The 14037-nt window shown below is 50.0% G+C and overlaps 1 protein-coding gene across 6 annotated transcripts in view; it reads left to right on the top strand.

Annotated features, from left to right (window-relative positions):
- PTP4A3 (protein tyrosine phosphatase 4A3) overlaps positions 1-14037 on the top strand; it is a 329530-nt gene that overhangs the window by 147842 nt on the left and 167651 nt on the right. For 5 of the 6 annotated variants that reach the window (XM_032771982.2, XM_032771983.2, XM_032771986.2 and 2 more), the window contains 3 exons: positions 4282-4412; positions 6600-6674; positions 8607-13998. In XM_032771982.2, the coding sequence (XP_032627873.1) occupies positions 4282-4412; positions 6600-6674; positions 8607-8724 (324 nt within the window). In that variant the 3' untranslated portion in view covers positions 8725-13998. Of the gene's footprint in view, positions 1-4281; positions 4413-6599; positions 6675-8606; positions 13999-14037 lie in introns of those variants that run through there. The other variant, XR_012655400.1, reaches the window with a different exon arrangement.

Here is a 14037-nt window from a genome sequence, read left to right as displayed (position 1 = left end):
CACACAGCACTGATTCTCCAGCAATACCTAGTGAGTAATTGAAATTGCATCGTTGATTTAAACAAACAAAAAGGGTTTTTTATCATCTTATACCAGCGATGCCTTCAGCACAAGGCGTTAATGCCCACGTATATTCTTTCTGCGCTGCACCGTGTCGTTTGCATTTGCAGCGTTGCGTCGGCACGGTGTGATGTTTCTGTACTCTGCTCTTCGTACATTACAGCCCTTAGTGTCCCACTACCGCAGAAGTAGCTATATTACATTCTATTTGTATGACACTAGTGCCTAGAGGGCCCACTCGACATCAGGGCCCCATTGTGCAAGATACAGACCCTTCCCCAAAGAGATTTCAGGCTCGGTAGACAAGGTCTGGAGGGGAAAGAGGCGAAGTGACTTGCCTGGGATCATGCAGCAGGTCACTGGCAGAGCTGGGAATAGACTCCAAATCTCCTGACTCCAACTCATTTTACTGACCACTGGAGCACGTTGCCTCTCTAAACTGGTCACCCATCCCCTTCCGTATAGACCAGTTCACCAGGATAAAGTTATTACACTATACATAGATCCTTTGAGGCATGTATATTTCATGTAGGTCAACACATCGTCTTCCCATAGGCTTTGACTTTATACTGGAGCTCTCTAGTGAAAGATCTGATTAGAACATGTTGAAGAAACTTGGCCTGTTGTTGAAAACAGAACTTATCATGAAAAATTGTTGGTGTGTGTGGGTTCCCCCAGCCTCGAGGGAAAAAAACAAAACAACAATTTAAGAAAAGTTTATTTAGAAACTTTTAGTGAAGGGGAAAAAACTCCATCAGATTGAAGAAAAAGGCTAAAGGAAAAAATAAGCAGTGGTATGAAAGCAAAATAGAATGAACAAATGAAAAGAGAAATGTCAAGCTGTGGATAATGTATAAAATAGTTTAGTACAAGTGAAACCAGAGTTGGTGAAAGTGCAAAGGAAATAAATTCTTCAGAGAGGGGGGAGAAAATGATGAAGGGGATGTGGCAAATAGCAGAGTGAACAAAGCTGGGCTAAACTCCATCAGTGCACGTGCTTTTAAGTTCAACATGTGAGCAGCTGCATTGAGTTCAAAGTTATATGCATGGCTGTAAGTCTTTTCAGGGTCAGGGCTTTTGTGAGTCAAGTTCGCTGCAGAACGGACTTCCGCCAATGTTTGGTCTGCAGTAAAATCTGTTACGAAGTCTGTCTGAACATTTGTGGGCAAGTTTTTGCTTGGAAGCACCACCTGGGTTTTTAACTACTAGAGGCTCCTATTTGAGAGTCAAAATGTTTTAAGAAAATCTGCCACACGTTGCTTTATTTGAACACGCAGTGCTGTGTTCATAAAATTCCCCAGACTGTTGTGCTTTTGGCCTGATGGATTCAATGTCACTCCGTTTTGAAATACGGCTTGGCGAAATAGAATTCTGGAGTTTCCCCATGTATTGTGTAGGAATAATTTACAAGCAAAACACCCAGCAGCCTTGCAAACATATTCAGGACTCTGAGGGCTCGTCTATAGCCAGCCAGTTCACCTAAAGGTATGATCCCTTTTAAACCTATTTAACTTAAATCAGTGCAAAAGATTGTGTGGACACTCTGAGATAAGCTACGTTTATTTCAGTTTAGCTTGTCAGTTAGAAAAAGATTTCAGCTAGACCAAAATAAGCTACTCTGAACCAAAAAGAAGCATCCACGTAGGTTCGCACTCGTACAACTTAAACCAATGCAAACTTGTATTTAGACAACTGCTGAATCAAATTGGATTCTCTTCTCCTTGCATATCAAGGAGTCAAAGTTCTACAGGCCAACTCGGGGCCTCAGTCACATCTCTGCACCCCCTCTGTCCTTCTCTTTCGCCTTTGTTGAAACCTGTGCATCCTGCTTTTCAAAAGTGGCTGCTTGTTTTGAGTGTGTGACTTGAGATGCTTCATCAAGGCCTGATGGCCAGAGGGTTGGCACTTTATGAACCTTTTAAGTTGCTTGAAGTTGGGCACCCCAAAATAACTAATCATTTCTGCAGTTCTCAGCCACCCCATCTCTTTGGAGAGTGGGACTGCACTGTAAATCTCTTGGGAAGCGTGCTTCTAAACCTTCCTGCCGATGGTGAGGTTTAGACTCGCCTAAAGCTTTAATTCAGTTACACTTGGGTCAGACTCGATCATCAGAATGCTCGCTTTCCGGCTTTATCCTCTAGGAATCTCTAAACAGACTCTAGCCCTGGGCATGTGCCTGCAACAGGCAGGATATGAGGCTTTTCACTCGGCTCAGTTCAGGGTGACTGAGTCAGGTGAAGAGTTGGTGATGGGGACAGGGCAGACACATGCCAGGGATGACCCAGACCCATGTGAGGGGGACCATGGTGTGTCAGGAAGGTAGGTGTGCTGCGTCACTTACAGAGAAATGAGTTGGCTGCAAGCAGTCTGTGCTACAACATCCATCCTGCCTCACTCGTCCTCGCCCTCAGCCGCTGTTATGTTGCAGGCTCCCCTACCACAACTGACATTGCATGGCCTTAGAAAGACTTCAAGAGGCTGAGATCACGTCCTAGGTAAGCTGTTCCTGTGGTCGAAGGTGTCACCGTTAGCAGTGTACACCTTATGTCTAGTCTGATGCCTTATGGGGCAACATAGACTGCCCATTCCATCTCCCGTGAAAGAGATTTCCAAAAGGGAGTCATGATTTTGGCTGGCCTCAATGTTTGGTGCCAAACTTTAGGCATCTTAGAGGGGCGTGTCTTCTGGGGAAGGTTGAGTTCTCAGCCCTCAAAAATCAAGCCTCTTTCAGGTGCGTCAAGCTCGGTATCTGAAATCAGTAGCCGTTTGGCCCCTGGCTTAACCTGATCTCTCAAAGTCCACAGACTATTGACATGTCGATCAATTACTTGTCAGCTGCACTCAGTGGCTGCTTCGGGCATGGTGGAATGGGGAGGCCGTGGCTTCGTTGCTCCTCTGCGTCGCGGCCTGTGTGTTGTCTGCTGGGCTTCTTTATTTCAGCATCGGAGCCGGATGTTTAAGCCCACGGTAATTCTAGAACCCGTCGCATCTGCACCACAGAGTTCTGCAAAGCAGATTGAATCTGCCAACTCCTTTGTTTAGCCAGGAACAGGCAGTGGGGGGTAGGGACAGGGAGTGCTTGTTTCAAGGCAATATTGTGGTTTCACTATCTGTATCCATCTCCCTTGAGGTGAGAAGCTTCTTAGCTTTAATGTCCTTTTTACCTTACACGCCCTTTTCTCAAAGAGGGCAGGGCTGGCCTTTCATTGGTGGCTTAATTGCACTTTGATGGGTGTCAGTCTCTGGGACACAGGCCAAGCTCGTAGGCTCTCTTTCGGTGGTCGGGCTGAGGGGGCCTTTCGGAAGTTGGCTCGGGAAGGAAGTCTGTTTTCCTCCGAGTTCCCACTCCCTGTGGCTGTAGCTGGCAGCATCTGAGCTAGCAGTTACTGTTCCCACCCACACTTAACTCAAACATGTGAACTGCAACATCTGCCAAACCCCACATGTGTTTCGAGTTTATGGAGGCAGGAGCTTGGCCGCTCTCTCTAGCTGAAGCAATAAGACTTGGAGATGGAGCCGTACCCTAGAAATGAACCTTTGAAAGCGACGTCTGTTACCTTCTATGGTCAGTGCTGTAAAGTTACCCTGGCGGGGAAGGCTTCCTTACGGCTTAACTTGCTAAGAAATTCAGGATCCCCCTTGTTGGCTGCATGTGGCTTTTACTGCTAAATATTTACAACAGCTCACCCAATTATCTCAGAGCATGTGAATATGAGCTGCACAGCCCCACCCCTGCGAGGGTAGAAATAATCTTAGCTAGCTCTGACCCAGCCCTTCTCTGGAGTAGATCTCCATGCGCTTTACAAAGGAGCTCAGTATCATTATCCTTGTTTTACAGGTGGGGAAACTGAGTCACGGAAGTATTTCTCCCAAGGTCACCCAGCAGGTCAGGAGCAGAGCTAGGAATAGAACCCAATTCATCTGAGTCCCAGTTCAGTGCTCTGTCCACTAGGTCATACTATCATCCATAGCAATGTGTCTGTCATACAGCTGAGCAAAGCGAGTCACAGAGAGAGGTAAAGCATCTCAGATGGGAACAGCCCAGGTCTCCAGATCATGGGGCTCCTTCTGTTGTTCGGAGGATGCTGTGCTTTAGAAATACAGCCCTGGGGAAATTGGAGATTGGGGGAAGCTTCAAGTGCCTTCCTCTCCCAGTGTTGGTTTGTAAGATTCTGACTTTATGTACCTTTCGCTAACTGCTCCCCCCCGCCTTTCCATTAGGACTGGCCCTTTGATGACGGCGCTCCTCCTCCCAGCAAAATAGTGGAAGACTGGCTCAACTTGCTGAAAACAAAGTTCTGCGAAGACCCTGGCTGCTGCGTGGCTGTTCATTGTGTGGCTGGCCTGGGCCGGTAAGTGAGGGCTCGAAAGGAGCTAGGAGCTGCCCTGGGGGGTAGATCTCAGAGGAAGGACAGCTAGATTTAAATATCTTGTTAAAGGAAGACATCTCCTGTTACAAGTAACTGCTAAGTCCCCCAGAGCTTCTGAGCTGCAGGGAAGGTAAATTCTCCCCCTTTTTCCCGGCTCTTCCTTTGTGCAGTTGGCAGAGCTGTTCCTATCATCAGGCTGTGCTTAGGGTGCGACTCGCCTTGGCCTCTGTATTATCGGGGCCCCTTCTTGTTTGGGGAAGGGTCTTCCATGCAGCCACACAGGAAGAGGGTGGAACTCTTTTAACAAGAAAATGGGATTGTATAAGTTCTGGCGCTGACAGGAGAAGCCAGGCCAGGTTAGAGAGACGAGATGGGAGAGGTCACATCTTTTATTGGACCAACTTCTGCTGGGGAAAGAGACAAACGTTCAAAGGACTCAAGCTTGTAAGTTTGTCTCTTTCCTCAACAGAAGTTGAGCCAGTAAAAGATCTGACCTCCCCCATCCTGTCTCACTAATCTCCTGGGACCCAATACGGCTACAACACTGCACACAACAATGAAAGAGATCTTAACTCCTTAGGGGTGGTTTTTTTAAACACCCTGGATTTCAACTCGACAGCCTCTCTCTTTAAGGGGGGAGGTGTGCTCCAGAGAGCATCCCTGGGGAGCAGCTGGGCCTCACCCAAGTTACCTAAAGCAGCTGTGGCTAGTCGGAGCAGGGTGGCTGTGGGTGTGGGTGTTAATGAGCAGTCCTCAGCTGAAGCAGATTAGGATCCTGATTCAGCAAACCACTGAGGTACATCCCATTGAAGTCTGTGGGATTTAAATTTGTGCTGAAGCATGGAGGGCAAACTGGATAGTGGAGATGGGGGAAAGGGGTGGGACTCTTCTGAGCTCCGCCTGCGAGTCACCATGATGAGAGATCACTCACTGCTGCTGGGCTCTTTGAGCTTGGCTTCGCCTCAGTGGGACTTGACCATACCCACAGGGTCTGCCTGGGTTCTCAGTTTGGGTGGCTAAATAAATACAACAGTGGCAGCTCCCAGATGTCACCCACTTGGCTTTAACAGGAATTGGGCATTTGAACCCGTGAGATGGCTGTGGAGATCACAGCCCAACACCCCATGGTCTGACCGGGTAGAGTGCAGAACGGCTGTTCTTTTTGCTTACTCAGTGGCTATTAAAACCCTTTAAGGCACCTGGGGAAGGAAAGGCCGGCACTACATAAATTAATGACCTGGGCAGGCTAACGAGAGTGGTGACTTTATACCTCTTCCCTGTATTTAGAGGTGTGATTTGTCATTCCCTTGCAAGGCTTCTCAATCCTGGTCCCTGCCTGGGAACTAATCTCTCTTTTGGTTTAACACCCCCACCCCTCCCGAAACAAAGCAGGAATCCAAATGCAGGTTGTCACACAATCATCTTCAACAGCTTTTAATATGCTCTTGGAATCCTCTATCATTCACGTACTGGAGTGCCACAATGACGTAGGTTTTATTAAGGTCTGTCATATAAATGTGACTTGTAAAATCTCCTCTTCCCCCCCCCACCCCGTTAAAAGTAGAAGCCACTTTTCAGACACTTCGTATCTAGTCCACTTCGGTCTGGTTTGGGGTTTTTTTGTTTTTATCCTTTATTAATCTACTTGCAAATCATTTGCCAAATTCCTCTGAAATCAAAGCTGTGTTTTATAGGGAGAGCAGTAGACAGCTGTAAGCGCTGTCCTCTCTTTATTTTATCCTCCTCGCTTTAAAAGGAGCATAATTTCTATGGGCTTGGAAACGCTGCGCTTCAGACCTCCAATCTCGAGTTAATTTTTTGGCCAAATGACAAGGCCTGAAAACCAGAATTTATATGGTGGGAAGTGACAGTGAACACGCCATTATAACAGTACTGCTGGGGTTTGCTCTGGGAACCTATTGTAGGAGAAGCTGGATGCAAGAGTGTCTGTTTCTGTATGATCTCTGTATGCTGTATAAGCTGAGCCACTGTTGATTTTGTGTGTGCGTTTGTGGTGCTTTGGGTTTAGCGTGGGGGGATTGTGGATGTGATTACAGTAGGTTTGGAAAGAGTCAAAGAGTTTTGGGGCATTTTTTTGTTAAAGGCTCTGATCGCTGCTGGCATTTCTTTAATTAAGGCAGGAAGTGAGTCCTCTCCATTACTTTCCAGAGCTCCTGTTCTCGTAGCCCTGGCTCTGATTGAGAGTGGGATGAAGTATGAAGATGCCATTCAGTTCATCAGACAGTAAGTGGCCTGTAATAAACCCCTCCACTGTGTGCCAAGCAGCAAATCGACAGCATAAAATATCCAGAGTGACATGGTGCTCTTGCTGCTCCATGCTGGTGTGCCCTGGGAATAAATCGCTGGCACTTACGAGAGGGGAAAGTCCTGTTTCAGAACCGCATCCGGGGGCCGGGACAGCGTGAACTTGTGAACTCCTCTGAGCAGGGTGAAATAACCTTCAGATACTTGCTTTATCCTCCCCCGAACTGACGGGAGATGGAGAAGACGAGTCTCACAGGCCTGTTGGCTGCACAGAGAGAGGGTTGTTTGCTTTCCCCCCGGCTGCCCTGTGCTCCGTGGGTCTAGTTGTCTGTAAGGAGTCTGTGTGCGTAAATCGGTAGCCAGAGCTGAGCAGACCCAGCCTCCTTTTTTTGCTGCTTATCATCAGTTGCTGTTTCCCCAGCTATGTTGGTGGTTGTGGGCCAGGGGGATCAGGGAATAATTAGTCTGCTAAACTCCTAGTGACCTATTAACGCAGGCTTCATTCTGGAGTCCTGAGCAGTTCATTAACAGAGCGAGGATCCCCCAGGCAAAGAGCTGAGCCTTCAGCTCTGCCGCATTGACAGCTACTCGGTAAATGAAAGAAAGATTGCAGAGGTCCTGGGCAGTGAAATAACTAAATGCTAAGAAGGAAGGAAGGAAGGAGCCGAGTGGAAAAGTTGACTTCTAGACCAGCAATCACCTTAATCAGAAGGCAGGCGCAGAAAGCAGTGAGTGTCATGCATGGTGTGTGTGTGTAAGAAGTGACCAGACTCGCACGTGCTGTGACTGGTTGGTTGGTTTTTTTTCATGACAGAGGTTTCTATTTTGCCAGTTTGCAGTTCTGGGGCGGGGGAGGGGGAGGCAGTGGGGAGGGCTGTACGGATCTCTGGCGTTCTTGGATCCTGGGAACTCCACTGGAAGAACTCTTGACCATTCTGTTGGTCATAAGTCAGCCTAGGCTATAAGACATCCTTTCTCATAGCTGATACTTGCTGTTAGCCACCGTTTCTATTTTCTTCCACAATCCCAATCTAGTCTTCATAATATATTCTGCTCCATGCCCTGCAGCTCCCATTTAGGACTGCAAATATGGGGATTATTCTCTCCTTCCCCTTTCTCTGACACCAGCTATGGCTGCAGGAGAGTTTTCTATGAACACCAAGGACATCAATCTCTGTCTATGGTCTGATCCCCAGTTCCTGCCCCAGATGAGGAGTCCCACGCCGCTATTTCTGCTCAGGCTCCTCCTTCGGGTGCACTCCATTTTCACTGGAAAAGTTTCGTTGTGTTTATAGAACAGAGCAATTCAAAATGGGAGGAGCAAATCAGGGACTAAGAATAGAAGAGCCAGTTAGTGGAGCCAGCCCAGCTGCACGTTCTCCAGAGTCTGTTATCGATATTAGTCCAGTTTTAAATGCCCCAGAGCCAAGAGGTTCCCACCATTTCCCTGGGAGAGGCTAATCCAGAGCCTGACCGATCTCCCTGCTAGGGCACTGTTCAGTCTGCATTTCCCTCTGCTTAACATCAGCCTGCAGGAGTTTGCTCCATCCCATATTTCTTGACTCCCCAGATAACAGGGTTAGCACGGGTGCAGACACGCAGGCCTCCTGCCATCAAAGCTGGATTTGCTGCACAGCTGAGTGCGAGAGGGAGGAAAGGGGAGAAATGTGGCTTGTAGGAACAAGCCCTCTGGCTTCACTAATTGAGCAGGGACCTCTCTGGTTTTGAACTCCCAGCCTGTGAGGTGCGTGATGTTTCCCCCAGAGCCTCTACAGCCACTTGCTGGCCATGAGCCCTGTTAGTCTTTCGGGGTTCTGCTGTGTGGATGCTGAGATGAGTGCCGGGGTACAGGGCTGGTTCTGGAACGCTCCCCAGCTTGGGAGCATTCATGGCTTTCTCTTTGTGTTCCAGGAAGCGCAGAGGAGCCATCAACAGCAAGCAGCTAATGTACTTGGAAAAATACCGGCCAAAGCAGAGACTCCGATTCAAGGACCCTCACAACCACAAGAACAGATGCTGCATCATGTAACCTCAGCAACCTCTTGCCAAAACACACGCACGGACACACACATGGGGGCATGTAGGGTCGGACGGTGGAGTTGCGGGGAGCTTGGACAAAGTGGCACTGACCTTTCCTTGTACATGGGGCACTCTCTCTTTAAAGAATCGCTGCAGCTAAGGCCGAGGAGAGAAGATGGTTCGGCATCTCACTCCTGGTTTTAATGGACAAAGAATTAGCCCATCACCCCCCCCCCCCCCCCCCCCCAAATCTCCCTTCCCCCTCCTTACCTTTTCCCCAGCTGCAGGCGGGAGCTTGAGTGGATCTGAATTCTTTGCACTGAACCCAACTGCAGGAAGAGATCTGTCCAGGCTGCGCTGCCCCGGGGATGGGCTGTGGGAGGGAGAAACGCAGAGAATTTGCCTGCTGCCTGGTGTGTCACAGCCGCAGTCTGGCACTGTGTCAGATACTCATTGGGCCAGCCCCTTCCGTTGGGTTTGCTGGATCGGGGGTTAGGATGTGCTCTGAGGTTGGGTTTCTCCACTGGTCACAGACATTCTTCCCCCTCCCTTCTCTCTGTGCTGCTCTTCGTTAGGGCCGCAATGTTACATGTCCCAGTGGGGCACATAGGATCAAGGGCAAGTGGCTTGTTTTAGTTCCCTGGAGTTGGCTCCAGTCAGTCGCTTGGGGCAGGGTGTTGTTGAGGGAGGAAACGGCGCTGTTACATACACTGACTGAATTCCAGCCCTGCACCAAACATCCCCTGTGTGTCCCCTGGGAACATCACTCTCCAACAGAGAACTTGGTTCGTTCAGATTTCAAGGGCTTTCTTCCCCCTCCCAGCCACCTCTCTCTTTTGCCTGAAAAGAACCTGCCTCTAGAGTTCCTTTTCTCCTTCTGAAATCAAATGGTCTTTTGGGGGAGTGGGTTGTACACTGGGGTGAGGGAGGGTGGGAATGGAAGGGGAGCTCATTGCTGGGGCCAGTAAAGGGTCTTCTAGCTGGGAGGAAAGCGACTTAGGTGTGGACGCTAGCCAAGTGTTAGACAGACGCATCCCAGAGCATATTCACAACCTCCAAACAGAGACTCTGGGACTGGGTTGGTGCTGGGGCTGACAGGGAGGGAGAAGGGGCAGCCAGACAATTTGATGTCACAGAGGCGTAGCTTGTGAGGAAATTGGGAGTATGTGACGTTTCAGTCACATTCTTGGATCATAGGAATTTCCCATCTGGCTCAGTGTTAGTGTAACTAGCCAGGATCTGCTTGTTTCACCTTGAAAGTTGCCGTCTGGCTGAAAGACTGAGCAGCTTCCTACACCAAGTGAACCCCAGAGGAGCACAAGGGGGCGGGTGGTAATACTTCTCTTGAAATTTGACATCTTTTCCCTTCTGACTGGCTCTGATCTTCCCCATGGCACAGCGTCTGCTGCAGCAGCTTCCCGTTCAGGTAGCCAGCCCTCCGCGGTGCTCTGCATGACCCGTGGCTGGGGTTAGGTACCACTCCCCTTGGGGAAGTATCATTGATGTTGGGTTCTCTCCAGATGGCTGCAGCTGTAACCCTGGGCTACCCTGGTGGATTGGGGAAAGGGCTGAGATCCATTCCCTTGGTGCACATGGCCTGGGTAAGTGTGTTACCCAGGAGAGGGGAGCACCTTGGTTACAGGAGGAGGTCAGTCCCGCGAAGCGGTGACTTAAGGGGAATGCTGCTGTGGCAGAGGTGCCCAGATCTGTAGGGGGCCCGGGGACTGGGCACTACTATTCTGTCTTACCCCTTCCTCCTTTCTAAGGAATCGAGGCAAGAACGAATGGCAGGTCTCCTGCTGGACTTCAGGTGTCAGCCATGTGTCCCTTCCCTAGAGCACTGCCCCCGTGTGTCCTGTCACCTCTGACCTCTTTATTAAATGCACTAGCTTTACAAAATGGAAAGAAGATGTTTAATGTGCTGCTTGTCTGATAAGAAAGGGTGCTGCCCAGAGCAGCTTTTTGCTCAGATGCTGCCACCGAGGCCTGGCGGGTAGAGCACATGGCAAGTGCCCACAATCCCAGCTCCACCGTACACTTCCCCTGTGGCTTGCGCACATCATGTCAGGTGTGTATGTGTCCGTGTCCCAAAAGAGGAAATGAAAATGGCTGGAAGGATGGATAGCAAAGCGCCAAGTGGCCATTGAGTGTTAGCCACATGGGGGATGTCCTCCCGGAAACTTCCCCGGCTAATCTGCGTGAAAGTCACTGGAGTCCTAGGTGTGGAGAGGGGCTCAGAAGGGTCAGTCTCTTGCATGCAGGTCCTGTAGCGGGGAAGGATTAAGAAACTCTTCCTCCAAATCCTGCATCCATTTCTAAGGGCTCTCCTGCCCCGTGTGCGGAGGGGAGCCTGCGCCTGAAGAAAGGGGAGATTCACGTGAGCAGCCTGCTGTTTGGAAGGGGCAGGTGAGCTGGACACATCCAAACAAATGCCGCTTGCTTCTACCCCAGTGCCCCTGGGCTCAGGGAATGCAGTGCTCCCCTGTGGGCATGGGGCAGGAGAACAGCTTGGAAACCCCCGGGAGTCTTCCTTTCTCTCCATGGCTCCCTTCTGTAGCAGGGAGAATAGGGCTCCCGTTGCTTCGCCGACCCATGCCATTGCTCCTCCTTGTGACTGTGCATTTCTCCGAGCCCAGAAAGGACCCAGTCTCAGAAATCACCCGCTGCCAGCTTGCTCTTCCCTAACCCCTAGCCGATTGCAGAGCAGGGTCTCTAAAGGGATTTCAGTGACACTTCTCAGAGAGGCAGCCCCAGGGAAGGGTTTTTCCCTCCTTCCCAGCCCCCTGGCTGTTCCAGGTTCTGCCATGAGCCGGCCAGCCCCACAATATCCAGGAACTGGTGATTGTTTAAAATGGGGCAGAGGGGGAGCAGCCTCCTTCCCTAGTGGCAAATGAATCTGCAGTGCAAGGAGTGTTTGTGGCGGAGGGAGATGCAGGAACACCATCCACGGGATCTCTGGCTCACTACTGCACCCACTCTCTTTTGGGGCTCTGGTGAACCTAGCGATGGGGAGTTCTCCACCCCGCAGTTGTCCTGAGTCGCTATCTGAGCATGCCCAGTCACTGCCAAGGATACTTTATACTCCCCGCGGATGCTCCTTGTTGTTTAAGGCCATGTGACATGCAAGATGGCCAATTTCCGCCCTCCACGCTGTGCGGTGGAGAATGGAATGTTCTGGCCCAGTGTGAACGCGGCTTCAGCGATGCTGCGCCAGCTCAATCCTTCTGTGTGGGTCGGTCTGAAAGGAGAAGTCCTACCTCTTTCACTGGCCCCTCTAACATTGGGGGCAGGCTTGGGGGGTAAACGGACGAATTGCCCTCCCCCCCACTCCGTGCAGTGCTGTATGCTTCCCAGTTTGTCAGCGCTGTCAGCTTTGACCTCAGCTGGGTTCCAGCTCAGGATCTCTGCAAGCAGGTGCCTTCGTGTCAGGCATTCGAAGCTTGGGTGGACTCAGCAGTTCATCTTCCCCAGCCCAGCCCTTTACCTCTACTGCAGCCAGCAGTAAAGATGGCACCCTCCAGTCTAGAAAGAGGGCTGATACCAGAAGAACTCCAAACAAAACAGCCTGCAAGGTCACATGTTCCCTGGGCATGTCTCAGAGTCAGGCCTGGCTTCGGCTTTGGAGTGTGCCTTGACGTGCTCCACACCAGAGCAGCCCATTGACCCTGCACACACCCTCCCCCAAGTGAAATCCTTAATGCAGGCACAATGGAGCATGCATGTGTGTGAACACATGGCAACAATTACATCATGAACACCACTGGGCATGCTTATGGGGCAGCTGTCCCGTGGCAGAAGTGATGTATTTTTAAACACCCACCACAATATGCTTGTTAATTCCTGCCCTTGCAAGAAGAAAACACATTTTTAACAGATGAAAAATGGAACATATTTGCCTTCCACGAATCCTCTGGCCTTTCTTGTCTCATCGGCTCCATTTCTCAGCACCGCAGGGCACTGCAGCTCATCTGTCAAGGAACTGGGGCTGGAAGGCCCCGCCAACGGAAAGAAGAATATAAACTTCCCTCCTCCTGAGCAGAACACACAGAAATGATGAGAGACGATCCACACCTCAGTGCAAAACCTTCCTTCTGGGGAAACCAGCCCAAGTTGTTCATGCTTATTGCATCTCGAATTGGAAATATAGTCCACTCACCCGCCATGCTGGTCAAGCGCAAAGTCATGAATGGAAAGGACTCTGCCCTTCAGCATAATTTGTGATTGTAACTTGTCATCATAGCATTTTCCGTTAATATCCCGTGGGGATCATGAATGGGGATTACAAATGCTGATTTCATCTGCTCCTTGTCAGTAATAGCGACGTAGGCCAGAACCTATTTGCATGGATGGGCCCAGATGATCAACAATGCCTAGTGATTTTGAGTGCCTCCAGTTTTGGGGTGCCCAACTGGAGCTGTCTTAAAGGGACCTTGACTTTCAAAAAGTGCTAAGCATCAGGAACTATTTCAAGTCTCAAATTCTGGGCCCCTAAAAACAGACAGTCACCAGCCACTCCTGCAGCTTCACCTCCGATCTCGTAAAGAAGGCTGTAGAGGTTCTTCAGGCATCTGCAAAGGAGCCGATGTAGGTTTAATGGCTCCAGGCTGCCTGACTTATTCGGAAACTGTCTCTAGTGCTGCCTCTCATCCACCCCAAACGCCACCGCTTCACAGAATGCTCACGCTGAGGCCAATCCCAGGGGGTTGGTTAGTAGTGTTATTCCTTCGGTTGTACTGGACACTACTGGGAGATCATGATGACCTTGAGTGTGCACCACACTGAGCAGTGCCCCAGAGCAGTGCTGTGTTTCTGTGCCAGCAGTTCGTCTCTCCTCTGCCTCTAGATCTTGGCAGGAATCCCCCACAAGGTCACTGCCTTGAGATGGAAGTGAGATGGCACTGAGGTACTGTCTGTCTAGACAGCATAGAGTAAGAGCTCTCTTACCAGCCCTAGCTTCGATTTGCTGCTAGTATCCTCCATAGCGGATACAGTCTCCACGCAAAGGAGCTCCTTACATTTGCATGGCAACATCCGCAGTGGTTCTCCCAAGATTTCAGAATCCAAGGCACAGAAATCCCCATCTTAGTTTAACATGACATTAGCAGGAGCTCTACAAATCCTCCCGAGCTAAGAGGGAGTAGTGTGTTGTTGAGTCTCGGAGAGGTTAGAGATGGGACAGACCTGCAGCAGCAGTAGCCCAGAGGGGATTAAGTTTGGTGTTTAACTGATCCAGACTGGATGCTCATTTTCACTCTGATTTACTCCTGTAGCATTTATTTGCAGGTGTTCAGCTGGGGATTTGCACTGTGATTGTAGGTTCTCC

This window comes from Chelonoidis abingdonii, chromosome 2 (assembly GCF_003597395.2).
Source record: "Chelonoidis abingdonii isolate Lonesome George chromosome 2, CheloAbing_2.0, whole genome shotgun sequence".
In the NCBI taxonomy this organism is placed as follows: Eukaryota; Metazoa; Chordata; order Testudines; family Testudinidae; genus Chelonoidis; species Chelonoidis abingdonii.
This window is presented reverse-complemented; position numbering and strand designations above follow the sequence as displayed.